Source organism: Varanus komodoensis, unplaced genomic scaffold (assembly GCF_004798865.1).
Source record: "Varanus komodoensis strain SLA01 unplaced genomic scaffold, ASM479886v1 scaffold9, whole genome shotgun sequence".
Taxonomy (NCBI): domain Eukaryota; kingdom Metazoa; phylum Chordata; class Lepidosauria; order Squamata; family Varanidae; genus Varanus; species Varanus komodoensis.
The window spans coordinates 26676752-26696973 of record NW_025336598.1 but is presented as its reverse complement, the minus strand read 5'-3'; the positions used below and the strand labels follow the sequence as shown (position 1 = coordinate 26696973).

At 42.7% G+C, this 20222-nt stretch overlaps 1 protein-coding gene across 1 annotated transcript in view; it reads right to left on the bottom strand.

Moving 5' to 3' along the window:
* LOC123016996 (dynein axonemal heavy chain 11-like) overlaps positions 1-20222 on the bottom strand; it is a 198224-nt gene that overhangs the window by 159519 nt on the left and 18483 nt on the right. The window contains exons 10-17 of the mRNA XM_044417936.1: positions 20060-20209; positions 16270-16503; positions 14490-14621; positions 12279-12439; positions 4689-4845; positions 1432-1577; positions 1207-1323; positions 33-171 (exon numbers count right to left, since the gene is read on the bottom strand). Of these exons, the coding sequence (XP_044273871.1) occupies positions 33-171; positions 1207-1323; positions 1432-1577; positions 4689-4845; positions 12279-12439; positions 14490-14621; positions 16270-16503; positions 20060-20209 (1236 nt within the window). The remainder of the gene's footprint in view (positions 1-32; positions 172-1206; positions 1324-1431; positions 1578-4688; positions 4846-12278; positions 12440-14489; positions 14622-16269; positions 16504-20059; positions 20210-20222) is intronic.

Sequence of the window (20222 nt, the reverse complement as noted above, 5' to 3'; positions counted from 1 at the left end):
TAACCATCAAATAGAGACTGATCTTCAGTCACCTGTTGGGACAGGAGTTCACGGCAACATGTGTAAAGACAAATAAACTTTCTGGAAAGCAATCGGGCATTCACAAATCCTTCTGCCACCAGCATTATTTCACAAATAAGCTCAAAGTCTGGAATCACCATTGCACAGGGCCTGTCAAATTGATAAAAAGCATTAAAAAGCATTAAAATGCAGAAGTTCATAATACAGGATCTGTTTTCACAGCTCCCCCCAGTATATGAATCAATGACTGCTCATGCTGATTTCTTGCCGCTGGTGATAGAACTTCTGAACCTAAGTGTTTCTGGAAGTGGCCCCATCTGGAAGTGACATCATCTATAACCACTGGACTAATGTGTGGAAAGGAACTTTGTTATCCACTGGCTTTTGCACTTTGCAAAGATTTTGATGTACAGCAGGACTCCTCTATCTGCTGGCTTGGTTACTGTATTTTCAGTTAACTGTGGCTGATCTCAACCTGAAAGAGAAGTAGTGCATTGCGGGTGAAATTGGGAAAAGTAATGTATATAGTTTGAGTTTATTTTGTGGTGCACCCTTGCTATTGTATGTGTATTGTGTAGTGTTTGCAATTATCTGTGGTTTCAGGCATCTGCTGGGGGGTTTGAAACTGATCTGCAGTTATGGAGCTCCTGCTTTACTTCTTGGTTCAAAAAAATCAGCATACATTTTAAAGTCTGGACATGCACATAGGTATACCTGAGAGAGCACCTTCTTCCTTATCAACATGCCCAGTCACTGAGGTCATTAGATGGGATTCTTCTGGTGGTTCCACACAGAGTATGCACCCCTGCTCTGGCCCATTTGGAAACCACTGAGAAAGGAACCTTGCCATATACATGGGGCCAGGACATGAAACTCCCTTCCTCGTTTTCTGATGCCTCTTGAAAGCAGCTTTATTTTAGAAGCTCTTATGTGGGTATCCATTCACTGTATTTATAGCTATTCTATTTTAATATAGTATTTTATTCTTGTCATCTTTTTCTTTAAAAGAAAGAAAAAGGCAGGAGATTAACCTAAACAAAAAAATAAAATAGGACACCTGGCCACCCTGTGTGCAAGTTCTCATGCCTAGTGTACATGCAAAAGCATGAGCAGATGTTTTCTATTTTTTCCTGGTTCTTTGGATCCAATGCAATGTTGCAGATTATTGGATTGTTTTAAACTTACCGAAAAAGAGCTTTAAGGTTTTCTGGAAGTTCGGCTCTTCCTGCATAACCTGGGTTAAGAGTGATGAAGATTCCCACTGTTGGTTTCAATTCAATAGTCTCACCTAAAAAGGTGAATCTGTAGGATTAGGTAAGTCACACTGTGATAAAGTAAGATGTTAAATAATGCAAGACAAAATAAATACATAGACCCTGGGGTGGGGGTGGAATCTCCTTCTCAGCGTACCTTTTCCTCTTCTGTCGGATGCCATCCTGAATAGCTTTAAGCTGAACAGCTACGACGGACAGGACCTCCACAGAAATGCGGTTGAACTCGTCGAAACAACCCCATACACCAGTTTGGCACAAGCCTTTGTAGATATTGCCAATGGACTATAAGAAGAAAGACAGAAAGACAACAGAAAGACAGAAAGAAAGAAATCCACCTGCTGAAAACTAAGTCAAAGTTATTGAGATTTTTAATCCTTCACCAGCTTTTAAGGCAATTGCATATTTTTCATTCTTTTAAAAGACATTTGCTTGTCATAAATATAAAGGAATGGTTAATTCTTTCAAAAAAGAACCCATTGTATTGCATTACATTTTTCTAAGGCTAGAACAAGGGGCAGATATTAATTCTTCCATTTAAATAAAAATTAAGTTTGCATTTTTAGATAATTCCATGTGAATTATCTAATAATATTTTAGATCATTATTTATGAATTATTTTTATTCTGGATTAAATGTATAGTTTTATATTATGTTTTACTGTGTTGCTGTATTTTATGATTTTAAGCTTTTCTTCTATACAGTCCAGAAAGCCAGTCCAAAAAGCTTTAACTCATGGCCAGAATAGAAATGTAATAAATGAGTATGTGCATCAATAACTCAACTACAAATAAATAAAAAGATTTTTTATGTTATATAAGGATGCAATCAAATGGCTTCCCAACATTGTCTGGGGGATGATCATAGGTGTTCCCCAATATGTGATCTAATTAATAATATTGGCTAAAAAAAATATGCATACTACATTTCTTGTTTCTCTATGCATTTTTCCCCATGTTGTCCTGGAAAAAAATGGATACAGGAACTGCATGTTGCTTTTAATTCCTCTCCATTCGATCATGGTCACACTGATTTTGAATGAAAAAAATTGGTAAAGTAATCAGTATGCATGGACAGCAGATTGTCCACATGTTTCCTTCCTTCAAATTCTTTTTGTTGTATGTCTTCACTGGAATTTATGAGGAAGAGCAGCATATAAGCAAACAAATGTTACTTGATTCCATGGGAAACCATTTCTCTACCGCTAATGTTTGCCAGCAGACTAATGTTAAATTTAGGAATTTGGCACTACACTACACTACAAACTTTCCTTTTCATAACAATGTGAACTTCAGTATAGGATTTTTGGGTGTGTGCTTTTAAATAGCAAATGCATAATGAGCACTGATTTGGAGGGCCAGCTCTTCCGCTGTATTTCATTCACTGGATATATATCATATATAAAAAGTACTTCTATGGATATGAAGTCTAGGGAAAGGAGTCTTCACTTGGAGGTTTATGGCTGGGACATGCAAGAAGCAGGGGAGCAAAGAAATGGGAAGAGCTGCATACTGTTGGCAGAGGGCAGCAGTGAGGGGTGGAGGATAAGCTTTCGGAACTGGTTGTCCAGAGCACCTTGCTCATTATAACACTGACAGCTTGTTTACCCACCGGCTGCTTCAAGGCACTCAGAAGGCTTCAACAGAGATGACAACTCTGGTAGAAAGAATGAAGAGGATGGTGGTAGAAGAAACTCAGAGAGGACAGACCATAAATGCAGCAAGGGACAACTCAGATTAGGGTCCTCCGTAGAGACAGCTCTGCTGCTGTGTTCTTTAATTTAGATCCTACTCCATTATACCGAGTGGACTTTCATGCAATCATCTCCTCCTTATGAATAATGGACTTTCTTTTAGATAAGTCTTATTTCTCATGCAGATTTCAATTCACCAAATACAATGCAACTGCAAACATTGCCTAGTCCTCTGTAAACGTATCAGAAGGTCCTCCTTCAATGATGCATTAGCTCGTGTTTATCTGTGGATGATTTGTATGGACCAGAAACTCCCCACCACAGCCCTTCTTGGTTTGGCAATGAAGAGAATGCAGCTTCCTCAGTTCTCCAATACGGCTCACCTTTGTATTCAAAATACAAGATGCAAATTTTTTCATGCTTTGTAAATTTTTGGAATTAATTAACAGAATTCAATTAACAGGACTTGGGGTATACCTATTTAATTGATATTCTCATATAATCTCCCTTATCATATTAGTCAACTCTTTTTAATGTATGTATCTGCACATTGCTCCTATGTGCAGGCTTGCTTAATGGAATTATTTCATACATGAATCTGCAGCAACTTAGTCTAACTTAAAATACTGTTTCAGTGAATGTTAGTTCAATTATCAGAATGCTTTTAATACCATTATCCCACAAGTTTGAATATGATTAATAATATCATTCCAGCAAAAGATGTTCCTGTATAAGGAGCATGGTTTATTTATTGGAAAATGCATTAGCAGTTAAAATTAAAACCTCACAAACTGAATAATAGAATATTGCATGTTTTATTATTAATATTTCATCCAGGGACAGCAGGGGATTGGAAAAAGTCTAAGTGGTATCAGCCTCAGACCCTCCAAAAAACCCTGCCACACACATTCCAGGCTAGGTTACTCTCACGTACTGTGGCAGGTGCAGACACACCTGAAACCAGTAGGATCTTCTCTGTTTCCTACTAAAACGTTGGGACAAAACTGTGACTCAGATGAAGGAAGGAGGCACAAGGCAAAATCATGGCTCAGGGAGCAGCCAATTCCTTACCATAAGGGTGTCCAAGGGGCAGTTTCCTTCCCAAAGTCCTCTATGGCCACATCACTCAGGGCACTGTCCTCTGCCTCCCCCCACCCCATTTTGGCTTGCCACCAAAAATCAGCAACAAAACACACAAGCACATGTTAAGTGGAAAATTGCCCATGCTTTTGCTTCAGTAAATTTTAGTAGCACTGCAGCAGCAGGGGACAGCTTAGGTTACAGGGAGGGAGGGAAGGGCTCCTTGCAGCCCCGGAGTTATCATTGCCACAGCCATACATTGGGAAGATCGACAAGTCCAAATCTGCATCTGGGTTAGTTCAGAACAGAGGTTCTTACATCCCAGTTCCCTTTGCAATAGCAGTACCATTTTACCCAAGTGCTTAATCTGCAACTCATCTGCCGTGTGACTTAAAGGACTAGTAACTGTGTAGTATTTTCAAATATTCCTGCAAATAATCATGATCATCATCTTGATCAAGGAAAGTTGCTCTTGGTGTATTGTTTTCACCATTCCACAATAATTTCCAAATGTGAGCCTTAGTCTCATTTTGTTAGATCACACAGCTGACCTACTTGAACCATTGCCCTTTAATGAATTGCCAGGAAGCAATATCTTAAGAATATTTGAACAGACACAGTACCTTATAGTCCATTTGTTCCGAACAGTTGAAAACATAGACCATCATGCCAAGAGAACGGCCTAAGTCCTTGGTTGTTTCCGTTTTCCCTGTTCCTGCAGGGCCTGACAGCGCACCACTCATACCCAAGCGAAGAGACTGTGTCAATGTAATATAGCATCTGGAGGAACAGAAACATACGTCATGTGCCTTTGCAAAGCTCCCAAAAATTATATTAGAAGTAGCCATCACTTTATGCCTAAGGCCACATTGGGTCATATTCAATATTACTCATCTACTTAGGCAAGCTCACCAAAACAGGGGGGACTCCAATTAGACTAAGAGTGAATACATGCAGAAGTGCTGGTAATTCCTAGAAGCAATCCGGGTTTTAGAAACATGACTGATTGTTGATTAATTTACTCTTATTGGGTTTCCAAGAATATAGTAAACACCTCCACAGATTTGGGGTCTGTGAATAAAGGCCCTGTATTTAATGGCTATTGTTACGTATTGTTTAGTTTGCGTGGCCTCTGAGTAGGCCTGAGACCTTGTTTGGTTAGGGTCCACGGCCTACGTGGTAGCTGCTTAGGGATGCTCTGAAAGGGGAGGGAAGAAAGAGTGCAAGAGAACTGCTCTGAATTGTTAGATAGGGTTGGATCAAGTAAATTCTGCCTGGCCAGCAATTGTGCAACACCTAAGCCTGTTAAACAAGCTACTTGGGGGGTGGGGGAGGGGGCGGGTAGAAGTATTCCAGCGACTGGTGGAAGCAAGAAGAGTCAGCATGGAATCCTGCGTTATACTGACCAAGTTCCCTAGGCCCTGAAATACAAGCATGTGCTATAAGTAAGAAGACTCATTGGTGGGATTGCCCAGTGAAGGAGCAGTTCTCCGTAGGCAGCGATGGCAGTACTGGGGAAAGGAAATCCATCAGATTTGAATTAGATTCAAGGACATGCTCAGGAAACCAATCCCCCTACCCCTGGGTGCAGGGATTGGTGAATCACAACAATTCAAGTCAGGACTGCAGGGGCAGTTCTTATTCATCAGGGCTGTGGTGGCACAATTTCTGGGGTGCAAGCACAGCCTGAGCAGAATCAACACATGCATTTGTTGTTAGCTAATACTTCATGAGCTGGTGTTTAGTGCTACTAAGTGCACTAAGAAATTGCTGCTGTTTGATCCTATTTCAAGGAAGATAACAGGCACCAAATGCTCAGACCGGCAAGGATTACTAGATGCCAGGGATTCACATGCTAAGTCCCTCTGCTCTTCTTTCCAGTCATCTCGCTGTATTGTGTCATGTGAAGCACCTGGTAAACATGGAATATAGGAGGCCTGCCAATGCCATGTAAGGAATCAACACACACATATTTGCACATTATGGAAATTATTGAATCTAGGGATGGATGGAGGACTGATATAGAATAGGCCAGTATTCAGGGTCTTTTCTTCCAGCATGCCTGCTGTACTCAAGAGTCCCCTCTAATCTAGATGCCAATGCTTTCTCCTCAACTTACCCTACCCTGACATCCCGCTGGTCCTCACCATGAGCCCATAGTCATAGCATCACAGCTAAAGTGCTCATAGTTACGGTCTTGGATGTGGGGGAGGAGAATCAGTTGTACAATGGGCTAGAGCAGGGGTCTCAAACTCAACTTACCTGGGGGCAGTCTGGGTGAGGCTGGGCCGCATCAAGTATTCCACCACCGCGGTGGTGGTGGGCTGCTCATCCCACGTTGCTCCCGGAGGCCGGCCCGGGTGCCGCCGGTGCTTTGAAGGCCGCAGAGCCCCTCCCCCGTGCCCCATCCATCCCGGCAATTGGCCCGCGGGCCGTGAGTTTGAGACCCCTGGGCTAGAGTAAGGGTTAGAGAATCAGAACTGGCTGAAGACACTCCAGTATATTTGTACACTCAGCAGTAAATCACATTGCCTTCAGTGGTGAGGACCTCCTGCAATCCCCTCTGTGCTGACCTTTGCAGGACCAAGCACCAGTGAAACAAGGGGATTTTTTTCTGAGTGTGTGCACCTGCATATATCTCAGGATATTTTCAGCTATTTGTTCCTTGCAATCACTGAAGCTATTAGTACACATGAAATAAATAGCATGGAAGAAGTGCAACAAAAATGTGATATAATTGATGGGGAAAGGGGTATATAGTGGCAGAAACAGCACAAAGAGTTTGGATTGGGTAGTAAGTACATCATGCGATGTGCCAGTATGTCAGACATCACTGTTCGATGCTGCCCAGTGCAGATTCCCCCAATTCCCTCTGTAGCATGTCTCGGGCTTCTCCCCTCCAACATTTATTCAGCCTTATTTGACACAGATTTCTAGGCTACCTGCCACTGGCATTGTGCATCAGCTTGTAGAAATCACTTTTGCTACTGCCCTGCACTGTTTCATCTGGCATGCTTGAGGGCTCCACTTGGTCGATCCTGCTTTCTGTAAAGCCTCTTCTTCCTCATTAGTCTCCTCCAGTCTTGAACTTCATCTCCTTCACCTTGTGATTGTCTTTTGTGTGCTTTCTGATATCTTTGACTTCCAAAACCCCCTTTCCCATAGTGCTGTGGTACTTTGCTTTCTTCTGTGACCATCTCCACATGATCCTCTAACCCTACAGTACTTATTATTATTACTGTATACCCACTCTCCTTGTACTTTGGTAGTAGGTCTGCCTTCATTGGCTTCTGAAGGAGTGGGCTATTTCCTTTGTCCTTGCCTGATCATGATGTTCTACCTTTTTTCCCCTTAAACTCCACAAGGTGTCCTCCTTCGTTTGTTCTGGCATTCCCTCCTCCAGCACATTGATCCTACAGCTTTACTAAGATATAATTGATCATGTCACTCTGCCCATTTGGTGGAATCTTAAGTGGCCAGCCTTTCCGATCTTTTTTTTAACCAGCTGTTTCTGTCATGTACAAGAATGTTATTGTTCTTTTCAAAACTTCTAAAGTTGCACACACTAAAAGGCATGGGGAAAAGATACATGGGGGATTCAGTTACAACTAGGTGGATGGCTTTATCATGAAAAGGAAAATGGTCCCTAGCACCTTCCTCTTCAAGGTCACCGAACATGTTCCAGCATATTATAAAGAAGGAGGAAAAAGTTTTTCCTGATGCACAACTTTGAAAGAAGCACAGGACATTATTTCTTTTTTCCTTTTTTGTGTGTGGAGAAAGTTATTATCTTGGCAATTATGGAAATGTAACTTTTCTGCCTACACTCAGTGTGGCATGAGGTGGGTCATGAAAAAGACACAGAATTACCTGACTATTGAGGATTAAGAGGGTTCTCTCCTGTTACTTCTTTGCTTGGTCCCTTATTATCTTCCAATTTAAGGAGTTGGTGAAACTTAAAGAAGGCAGGAGAATGAGGCAGACCTATCTCGTTCTACTCCAAGCTGGTGCCTTCCAGATGGTGGTACACCTCCCAAACCTGATGCTCTCTAGCTGAGGGCAATGAGAGCTGAGTTCCACACAACCGGAAGGCACTAGGTTGAGGAAGGTTTGGCCTAGCTTAACACACTTCTCAACATGTAAGAGCCATAAGGAGGTTTCGCCTGAAAACATGACCTCCTTTCCCTGCTTTGCTAACATAAGTCTATCAAACTTGAAAACTTGCTTATTTCCATCAAACATTTTAGTGGGTTTTTTCTAAATGTCACTCTAAATAAGATTTACAATTTCAACTACGATAAAAACCTAATAGTCACACTGCATGCTCTTGTGCTTGATATGTCAAAGCATGCAATTGCTGAGCAACACATTTTTTTATTAGGAGGAAAGATCTGGAGGGGAAGGTTATCCCCAGTTTATTAGGGAATTATGAATTCAAGTCACAGTACTACAAGGAAGAGTTCGGTTTGGTTTAGTTCGGTTTTTGATATGCCAAAAATGATATGGATTTGGAGGTAGAACAAATGAGTAACTAACTATCACAGTGGAAGACATCTAGTTATTGCTTATTCTTGCAGTAGTTTGATACTAACTTCCTCAATACAAACTGTTCCTTCTTATCCTCCTCTTCGGAGATGTTCTTTAAATAAAGACTGACACATTACATAGGAGGCTTTGGATAGCAAAGATGCCATACACTTTAGTTTTGTTCTCCCTAGAATATGAATACACCCATCATTTTAAACACAACCTATAAAGTGGCACACCCAAACTGAAAGTCACAGTGGTTTACTTGTCTTTTAAAAATGCCAAACATTTTCATGTTTGCAGACTTGAAATCCAGATATCTGCGGTCATGTTTCATTTTGACCAATTATGATGGGACTCAGATTTCCTAATTTATGAACACCTAGGAAATATTTTTTCCTGCAATTCTCCATGCTTGTAAGGCAGACTCACTAATTTGCAGCTATCACTTGTATTCCCCTGATCTTCTGGAGGGGTTTCTGATAATTCCATAAGCTTTCCACACCACCCAAGCCAAGCAAGCATCAGAAATGTCCATTCAGTCTTCCACATGATGCTGATCAAGAGACAACACTTGATCATGGATTGATCCATCCATTAGCTTGGATCCTGAGTTACATTTCTACCAACAAAAGGGCATCTTCTCTGACCAAAAATGGCCTCTCATCCAATGGAGGCTCCTGTTGGCAGAAGGGAAATGATTTTCATTCAGTCCCATTTTCTCCAGAAACTCCTCAAAGTGAATAGCAAACTCCATGCTCTTCCAGGGTATCTCTAACCAACTGAAACGGGTTAGGAAAGCTGTGAGGCTCCATGAGGAAGGGGACATCCACAGAAATGGGTCCTTCTCCTTTCCACTGGCAGGAACTTTGGATCATAGTCACTATCTTTATATGTATAGTTCTCCATCATACACCACCATTATGGCTCATCATGTCATTCTTCCATAACACACAGACCTTTTCCAGGCTAGCATCAGTTGCTGCTGGTAGCAAAAATGCGGCTTTCTGGAGACTCTTTGTGCAAGGCAGAAGAACATGCCCATGAGGGATGGCTGATTCTGTCAATTTCAGTTTCTCTCAGTTCCTCATTTTTCCAGTCCCAACTGAATTTAATAGTCAATCCCAAACTTTGAGATTTCTCCAGTTTTCATTTCCTTGTTCCAAATTTAATGTTTTCTTTTGAAACATTTGCATGAAAATTCATAAGCATTTTTCAGCAAATTTATCCCAGTACATTCCATTTTTATGCATTTTGCCCAAAATACATATTTCTTCAAACCATTTTGCAAGCCTAACACAGTGCATACTTGAATGCTGTTCCTGAATACATGCATTGTCTGCATGTAAGCTTTGACTGGAGAACTCCTATGCAAAATTTAGATAACTGTGAGTATCAACATATAACCAAGTTTCAGTTCACAGAACACGAAGTTAAAATGTGAACTAAAGGAATTTCTTCCCTATTCCTCTTGTCCATATTACATGGTATGTTGGATACACACAGAGTTTGTTTCAAGCCTGATAAAACCACATTGTATTCCATTTTTCTTGCTTGCATGGCCTTTTTTAGAGATCTCTGCAGTCACTCTTAGAAATATCGATCCCTGAAGAAGGCCCGTATATACTCAGAGCTGAAATGCACAGGGATAAATGCACTTTGGAACAAACTACTTTTTTTCAGTATCCAGAGACTTCATCTCTTGTTCCACTCTTTAAAAGCTTTATGTGATGCTAATTAGCTGGTCTCATTAGCTGCAGCCTCCCTACAGGCTCTGCAAAAAGATACTGGAAGTCATTGCTTTAGCTAGTGGTCGATCAGCTCTTTAGAGCTCCTCTCTGTGTCCTGCTCTGTGTCCTGCATCATATGTCCTTTCCTTATGATTCACAGTGGTTCTGGATCTGGTGCCAAGGGTCAGTAAAACTGGGCACCTGCCAGAGAATTACATTCCAGCAGAGGGCTACTTACAAGACCATCCTGGAGTTGCCCAGCGTCTTCACCACTGCAGTCTGCTTCTTACTTTGGCCTAGATATTGGTGGTGCTGAGGCAAATGAACAAGAACCCCCTGCCTACCTGATCAGTGGCTCTCTGCCTGTCAAGCAGGCAAGTGGTAACAATGGGGAAAAGGAGGAGGAGAAGCAAGATTAACTGGTGACCAGGTCAGCAGGAAGGTGGGCACACTGAGGTGGGCCATGGAGAGTATCTTGCCTAAGGGGTCTCAAAAGGCTGGAAATAACAGCGATGGACAGCTAGGTAATTTTACATCCCTGCCTAAATGGTCATCTCTTCTGATGAGAACAACAGCAACAGCAAACCTGTTTGCCAACCCTGGTTTGAAATAAACATTCTGAGCATGTGCGGTTTTGCACTTTAAATTCCTGGCAAAATTCAGACTACTTGAAATAAAGAAGGAATTTCTTTCTGCTACCCTGATGCCCACATCACCTGCTACTCTCTGGGTGACTATTTCAGGGCCCTCTGGGTGTGGGGCCCTGGACCTTCCCAAGGACCAACCCTAGCTGTGCCCCAATGTCATAAAAAACGTTCAGTCCCATGTTTAGCAAAAAAAATCTTGCTTGCTTCTTAGAATCCACTTTCTTGCTTAATCCTCATCCCAAACTGTCATTAATAGGAATACCCTGTTTTTCACACAGCTCAGCAGCCTGATTATTGACGTGCTTCTTTGGAGATTTTAAAAAAGCACCTCGCTCTGATTCCCCTTCAGGAGTTCATGGTTCGAGACCAGGCTTGCTGCATCTCAGATAGAGGAGAATTCTCCCCACCATCATGAAAGTGCAGCAGCCGATTGTCTTCCTGCAAGCAAGGGAAGTTGGGCCCATGTACAGCAGACACACCTCAGCTACTGTCTGCCATCTGCCTGCTTAGTGGGCACTCAGCTGCAGGAGACGGAGGCAGCTGCTCCCAACAATGCGGTAAAGATCAGTACTTCCTTAAAGGCTTTGGCAATGTGGATAAACAATTTCAGTAGAAAGAATATTTAAAGTGGCTGCAAATTTTCCCTTCCAACGGCTATTATGCGTTGCACCACAACAAAATGATTATGTTCCAGCAGAAAGGATTTTTGTTCAGCAACTGTTAAGAATTCTGCACAGTTGTTGAGGTTTTCTTTAACAGAATGCCAGTCAACAGGGCTTTGTCCTCAACAAAGAGCTTTCATTACATGCACAAATAATTAACCACGGAATCCTATGCAGGCCTATTCAGAAGTAAGACCCATTGAGGTTACTAGGATTTACTCCCAGGTAAGTGGACATAGGAGTGCAGCTTAAGGGATTTACTTTCCTTTTTATTTTCAAGAAAAATATGCATTTTATTCATGTTGACAAGCAACTCTGGGCCAATTTAGCATTTCTGCAGATCCTATTAATATTAGAAAAATCAAAGTAAATCTTTTATTATAAAATAGAATGCTGGTGGATTTTTTTTAAAACTGCAATTACCCTTCCCTGTAACCCCTCTTAATATTCAGGTTGTTTGTCAGATTGCAGGATCTTGTTATTTTACTATATATATATATATATATATATATCTTAAAATATATCCTTTTTATGGCTAAATGATGAGGCAAGACAGAAGACTTTTCAGGTGGATGAACAGCAGAGCTCTATTTTCTTACTCTTTAAAATGGTCCCTTCAAACAATTCAAATATGGTATAGTCCTCACCTGTCAGTAAGAGGAGTAATTACAAGCCTAGGACTATTTCCAAGATATTCATAAGCATATTGAAACTGAGCATCACAAATGTTGACAAAACACTCGTTTTGGTCTTCATCCCATCTGTGGCGCAACTGTGATAGCCAGAGAAATGCCTGTCCATTCAAAACCTGAGATGTGTTAAAACAAACAACAGAATAATCTTTGCTACCCATGCACCGCAAGGAGGTGAAAATATCAAATTATCAGATTGATGGTAATGTAATGGCAGTCAGCATTCAAATATTAATGCAGAGTATTGCAAAAAACAGTAACAAGAGAAGCAAGCAAGAATTCTGTCCTTGAGAGAAACATTGCTTAATGATGAGTTTGCTCCAAAGGGAATGCCGCTCCTCCCTTCCAAACTGAAATGGGCAAACCAAACCTTCAGGGTGGATCTTCAGGCTTAAGGGATAATCATTGGGAGTGTCTGATGCTTTGCAGCTGGTCTGTATTTTCTCTTGCTAGATTAAGGATGCAAGTATTGAACTTGACTGATTCTCAGTGCTCACCTGGCTTATTTCTGGTTCCACTGGACTTGGCATTTCAGCTGCAAATTCTAAGCGCTTTTCCTCTTCTGTTGCAGATTCTTTTGTAGGAAGAGTGAACCCAATCCCTACATTTATTAAATTCTGCAACAGGCCATCTGATTTGCAGCTTGCAGAGTGACGGCCTAAACTCTAAGCCCAGTTTGAGCCTTATGTAAATGACAGAGACTGTGATGGGGACCCAGTTTTCACACTTTCAGACTCTATGGTTTCCTCTACAGAAGATTTAGAATTCTGAAGGTGTGAGTCCTGCTATCTGGCTCTCCTTTTATAATCCCTTGATCCTGGTGTAGCCTTTCCCATCCTCAAGTCTCCAGATGCGGTTGGACTACAACTCACATCATGCCTAGCCAATGCAGCCCACAGTGAGTGATGTAGTTCAATTACACCTGTGGATCCAAGGTTGGAAAAGTTGGCTTAGGCCAATTCTTGAGTGAACATACGGCTTTCAAGGAGCAAAACATCCAAACATTCTACCTCCCACAAACTATTATATAGAAATATCACATTAGGCTGTCAATCCTATTATTATTATTATAATTATTATAACATTTCCTTGTGTCACACATCTTCCAGATTTTCTATAGATACTGTATAGCTTCACAGTGTTGTCCATATCACCATTAAACACCAAAATACAACTATTATACTGAGGCAGCTCTTGCCTTTCCAAATCCAGGAATGCTGCTCCAACTGATAACAATACAGTTTCTAGCTCTGTGACTGGAGAGCTTTTTAACCAGAAATGCCATTGTAAGTTGACGTCAGGGGGCCACTGCAACAAGAGGAGGACCAGTGATGATGCCCTGGACCTTTTCCTCTCTACACTGCTGCTTACACTTGTCACCTCCAAGCATGCATGTGGTGACAAGAACGAAGGAGAGGGACAGTAGTCTCCAATCGCTTTCATTTCTGGGCAGCGGGGTGGGTTGGACCCAGAAGGAGAGGGCAGATTTATTGTAGGGGCCCCTTTGCAACAGAGGGGAACAGTTGGAGCATTCCAGAGGAACCGCTGAAATGATGCCCCCTCTGCCCGCCAAGGATCAGTTTCCTCTGCCTCCTGGAAGGACCACCCCTGCTTCTGCGCACAAAATGGCATGAGTTCTGTGCTGAGCTACAGAAGGGCCACATCTTTCCATTGAGACCTAGGAGGAATTGTTGTGTTATCATAACATCCTTCCCCGGGAAAAAATAAAAACTATTAATATACCAAAATAATAATAATAATAAAATAAATAGAAGTACTCTGCAAAATTACTACACAATTACAGTATTTTGTACGATTTAAATTGCAAAGCCAGCTGTAATAATTGCACATTTTCATAGTAACATCTAACAGGTCTAGGACAGATCATTGAGAACCTGCTGTCACTCTATAGCAATACAGTTTTAATAGACACTTTAAACATTTGGACAAATACGCACACATATATCTGTATATATTTAAATAGCATTTTTAAACTGGTAAATGTAATTATCTACAGTCTGAAGCCAAAGAAAAAGGACAGAAATTGACTGAATCAAAATATTCTGTCATCATTATACATAAGCAACCCGAATATCTTTTCAACAAATGAAATTATTCTTTATGCTTTTAAAAATGCATTAGGGTAATTGCTCTGCAACAAATTACCTTCTGTGCTATAAGCTTGGCTACAACATCTCTAGCATGTACATCAATTGTGCACATTGTCATGATCTTCTGACGATCTCCAGGGGTGAGTTCCCCTAACAGCATGTTTATAAGGGCGTTCAGTTGAGCAATCTGCAAAATAATTATATTTCAATGGAGATATTACACTGTGAAGGGAAAACCCTATTATATGTCAAGTGCTAAATGGAGCAGTTCTGGTTGCAAGCCATACTTATTGGTGCTTTTAATCAACACAAATAACTTTTGCAAACTAATAATGGTATTGTTTTCTCATAATTGCAATTTGCTTCCTTAATAACAAAGATACACTTTTCAGCTAGTGGCCATTACTTTTACTTCAATATGAATTAAATACTGATGTACAGGTTCATTTATATTGCATCTGCTTTAGCATTTAAAAGTGATGAAATTATTAAGAGTTTTAATGGAACACATCTAATATGTAGGGCAAAAAGAGTATCAAAATAGCTAAATAGGGTTTTGTTATTTAAACTCCTTAATCTATGCAGGGAAAGAGGTGGGGGAGGGGGAATTATATTCATCCATTATGTTGCAATAAGTCTTCCTGATGAGAAAAAGAAAAGCAAATTCAACTGAGGTGCTGCAGTTCTTGTATTTTGGATTTCTGTACAATAAGCATTAGGGTGGCCATTTCTGCATCACCCAAAAAGAGGATGAAAATGGAAACCTCTTTGCATAACAGTTATATATGGGTGTGTGTGTATAGATTAGTACCATAATTAAAATAGAATACAATTAATCTCACCATATTAATGAAGACTGGGACCAGATTGTCTGTGTTTCTGCTCAATCTGTTGTCCAGTTTACTAACTCTTGATGGGAGACTTCAAGACCACTTTAAGACTCTAATTTCTTAGGATTTGTTGTCTTCAGTGCAGACTTAGACTAGACTCCATCAAATAGAGGATTGTCCTCTGTAAAGCTGGATACCTGGCTACCCTAACAAGCACTGATGCTAAATAATACATTACTTGTTCCAAATACCAAAAAATAAGTCCCTCTGGTTGCCACCAAATTAAAGAAGTACATGGAATTTGGAAGAGCCCTTAGCAGGCTGGGTGAAAGGAGCCCAGCGTGACACTTGAGGGTGCCTCCTCTGATTGGGAAATGGGCTGCTGTGCCTCGATCCCAACCAGCCGGCCAGGCTACACGAAGGCTGCCAGAATCATGGCACAGCAGCATGCAAGGACTTTATGCAGGCATTGGCCATTTTGTAGGGTAAGTAAGGAGGCCCAAGGCCATGCCTAGGTGTGCACGCTTTCGGGTCAAGGGTGCAGGAAACCAGTGGCCCCAGGTCTTGCTGGATGCCAGCTCCCATAAGCCCTAGCCAGCACAGTCAGTGACCAGGCCAGGGATGTTGGGGCCTGCAGTGCAACAACGTCCCTGCAATCACCTTTGTCACGGGTCGAAAGTTCCACTGCAGCCCTTCTCAACCCAGTGCCTTCTTGCTGTAGTGGAATTCAACTCCCACCAGACCTTGCCATCTCTGGGACTGATGAGAGTTGGAGTCCAGCAGCATCTGGGAGGGTCACAGGTCCCCCACCAGGCCCAGAAGCACAGATTCCCCCCGCACCTTTTGCAGCATGGGCTGGGCCCTTCCTGATCTCCTCAGTCCAAAGTGGCCTCTAGCAAAACCATTCTGAAATCTAAACCTTTGCTGAGTCAGAACGGAGGAGGGATGGCCCTCCTAGTAGCTAGCCCTTCTCCTTTTCCCCCTTTCAAGGGCTGCTGCACTTGCCTGCTTGCGGTTGTAGTCTTTCAGGGCTGTTTCAAAGCCTTCTTCAAGCCTCTCAAAGGCAATCCTGACATCCGCAGCCCACCAGATTTGACTGCTGGTCAAAGCCACTTGGGCTGGGTAATCAAACAGCCACTGGTCTCGGGGCTTATCCTCGTAGGCTCCCATGGCTTCCATGATCTTCTGCTTCACCGTCAGGTGCATAGTGTCTTCCAATCGGCGTAACCAGCATTCTGCCTGCAGCATGGAAATTGCGCACAAACGTTAAGGACAACTCACAGATTTCCATTTATTTTGTGTTTTTCTGCCACGTCGTGCACACAGTCCTGCCATTCAGGACTGACACAAAGAGTAAGTGTGGTCAGGCGACTGCCTGGACCCACGTCCAGCTCCCCTGGAGCTGCTGCTGCTCTTCATCACTGAAGCTCGCTTGGCCACTTGCAACTCACCCGGGCCCAGGAATAGTGATGATGAGAAAGACAAGCAGTGCCTGCCACTGCCTCCTTGCTTGCTTGCTCTCTGCCTGCCAGCAAGCAAGTGCTGGCAATGATGAGAAGGCAGAGGAATAGCAAGAGAAAGTGCAGTTGACGGCAGTGGCAGTGAGATGGTCGACCCATGGAACAAGGGGGCCCATGGAGGTGGCTTCTCTGAGGGTCTTAGAGTTGGCACTGGTGCAGAGCCCAGCTGTAATCATTATTTTGACTCAATTCTCTTCTTCTCTGTTCTCCTCTTCAATAGGGTTAGTGACACGTGGTCTTCCAGCTATCTCCCATCAGTGTGGCCCCTAGACAGTGGCCAGGAATGATGAGAGCTATCATCAAACATCTGGAGGTCCACAGATTGTCCACCTCTGCCCTACAAGATATCTCAGAACAAATAGGGACATCTTTGTAGCAGCTCCTCAACCTTTATCCCAGTCATTCAGGCAACCCTTCCTTCTGTGAAGGGCCAGTTTCCTTAATGGGCAACCTGCTGGGAACCACATGTTGGTGGTGGGCAAAGACAGCCTTCCTCTTCTTTTGTGCCACAACCTTTCCTCTGTCTCCCTCTTCCTTCCTGCCTGGGAAATGACAGATTGCTCTTGCCAGAGTAGATGGCATGAAGAAGGCTTTTGAAGTCAGGCTGAGGGCTGCATGAGGGCACAGGGCGATAGATTGCCTATCCCTGCCTCATACCAAGTGTCGCAACCCAAGGCAGAAGGCTACACTCCTCTGGCGGTGTTTTGTATTCATTTACTTAGCACACCACTAATTTAAAAGCCAGGCGGACTCTTGTTCATTGGGATAAAGACAGGGCTGCCAATGTTAATTAGTTAGATTAATTGCTTCAGAAATGTCTCAAGTGATTGTGTGTGTGTGTGTGTGTGTGTGTGTGTGTGTGTGTGTGTGTCGAGAGAGCCAGGTGGATTCTGCTCTTCTGTCCTGTCTGGAAGTGGATCGAAAGAAGGCAGGGCTGGGGGTGAGAGTATGCAGCTTGAGAAAAGACAGCTGCTTGAGAAGGATGACTGAGGGAGCAGGAGATGCTTGCGGCTGGAGCAGCAAGACACAATCTCATGGTGGGTGATTCCTAAATGGGCTAAAGAGAGATACAGTGGAGGAAGGAAGAGAATCCTCCTCTGTCTTCCCATCATACCCTGGATCTCTGTGAACTGAGGGAAAACCTACAGCTGGTTTCCCCAGCCTGGCATCCTCCAGCTGTTTGGCCTTCAGCTCTACCTGGCATGGATAATGGTCTGGAATGCTGGGAGCTGCAGGAAAACTTCAGGATGGTGAAATTCTAGCCCTTTCCTCTAGGTTGAGAGGAGTATAAGAAGCTCTGACAGGCTGCAAGAAAAGCAGAATCTCAAAGATATAAAATATATAATTATAGATAAAATATATACTTACAGAAGCAGAAGTATCTTTTGCGACTGAGGAAGCAAGCCCTATCTTGAAACAGTGCTCACACATAAGAGGGAATGCCTCTTCTAAGACAGTCTGCCCAAATACACTCACAAACATAGGTGTGCACCATCTCCATACATTTTTGTCTTGTAGTTGGGATTCTTTGACCCACAATAGGTGACCATGTCCAAGCCTTGAATGAAGATGCCAGCAGGGCTTATTGTTGGCTTCCAAATCACTCTGAAAAATCATAGCTTATGGCTTGAGTTGTTTCACCTATGACTGGTTCTTGACTTTAGAAGCCATCCTGACATCCCACGGTTTGTAGCTGAGGTTGTCTGATACATACTGAGTCATCCGAACCAGGATGACGTGTCCTTTTGTGGGTCCTGCCCAAATGTGAATGAGCTGCTTGAGAAGTGGGGAAAAATAGCTTGCCACCCTTGCCGAGCACCTAGTGGGTGGGTGCCATTGTCAGTGGCGCTTGGGCTGGCTGGCAAAGGCTCCCCTTCCTCCCTGCCATTGCTGTCAGCTGTTTCATGTTCACTGTGGGTTGTCTTCTCTTTTAAAAATGTCTTTGTGGGGAGAGAGAGTGAGAGCTGGCTGTCAAATCAAAACTGTCGGTTTTTGTCAGGTATACTTGCTGAGAGACACACTGTGTCTATGCCAAAATTACAGAACTCACTTTCCAAGTGTGTCCAAGCAATGGGGTAGGGACCTAGGCTGCTCTCACCTTTGATAGTATGGATAACCCGGAGACATAAGAATCACCCTAAGAAAGCAAGAATCATGTGGAAAAGGGTATTTTAGTGGCAGCCACTTGCCAAACTGAGGGGCCAGTCGGGACAACTTGATTTTCCTCAAAGAAAGCTGAGGATTGTGCTATGGAAAGGAGGGAACAAACCCTTCTTTGCAAACCACAATCTCCAGGGGCTTTGAAAGGCTTTGATAGGTCAGGATAAATCTGAGCAGTCAGAGGCTTGCCAAGGGCAGAAAATAGTTACCTGCAGCCTGGGACAGACAGTGGACAGGGTGGGTACCTTCTGGGTTGGCCCAGGACCCTCCTGCATTAGCCCTGCTTGGGATCTTCGCCCATAGCTTTCCTCTGTTCTACCTTCAGCAAGAGAGATACAACTAGAGATGGATGTTGAGAAGCCCTCCCAGATGCCCCCCCCCCCCCCAGAGATGCCACCAGGTGATGCAGGGATCAGGACAGTGAAGCAAGCTCCATTTTATTCCTGCGGTCAGGATGGGGCTATGATTTAAGGAGGTGTCACATGCAAAACTGCCCATGCTCAGAAGGATTGAAAAAAACACAGGGTTGGCAAATCATGTTGTTGTTCTTCCAACATACCAAAAGTGTTGAAGCAGTTGTGAAGGACCGAGTGGAATATGGGTGGTAGGAGAAGATAACTGTTACTTGTCCAATGCATGTGGCAGTCTAATTCTCCACCACCACCCCATATATGATAGTTAAATCTCAGATCTAAAATCTTAAATTCCAGAGAGGTGCACCCAATGCCGATGCTGTTAGCATTCCAGAGCCAGGCAAAGACTCACCTTTTCTCCAGTTATTTTAACAATGGATTTTAAGAGCTATCTGATTTTAAAATTGACCCCATGATTATTTTAGTCAAATTCAGTTTACATTTTTAATTTAACATTTATATTCTATTTTAATTTGATACATTATTTTTGTATTTGGATTGCATGGTTGATGTGTTTTGAATATGCTGTTTTCATGTTATTGCTTTTAGGAGGATGTGTCACGTTATATTGTGAGCCACACAGAGAGCCCATGGGCTACTGAGCCCATAGAAATCCATTAAATAACTAAAATAAAATAAAATTACCCTGCTGCACCACTGTTGCCACCCCTATTCCAGCATGCCCCCTACCACTGCATTTACCTGCCCCTCACAGGAACAGCACTCTGAGAATAGCATGAGCTCTCCCTCTCTGCTGTAGATGCCAGAGGCCTTGTGCGTCTCCCTGTTGTCGTCCTCCTCAAATTGCAGGTCAGCCATATTGTCAAAGAGCTTCACCAGGTGCTTGGTGATCTGTTGATATGGA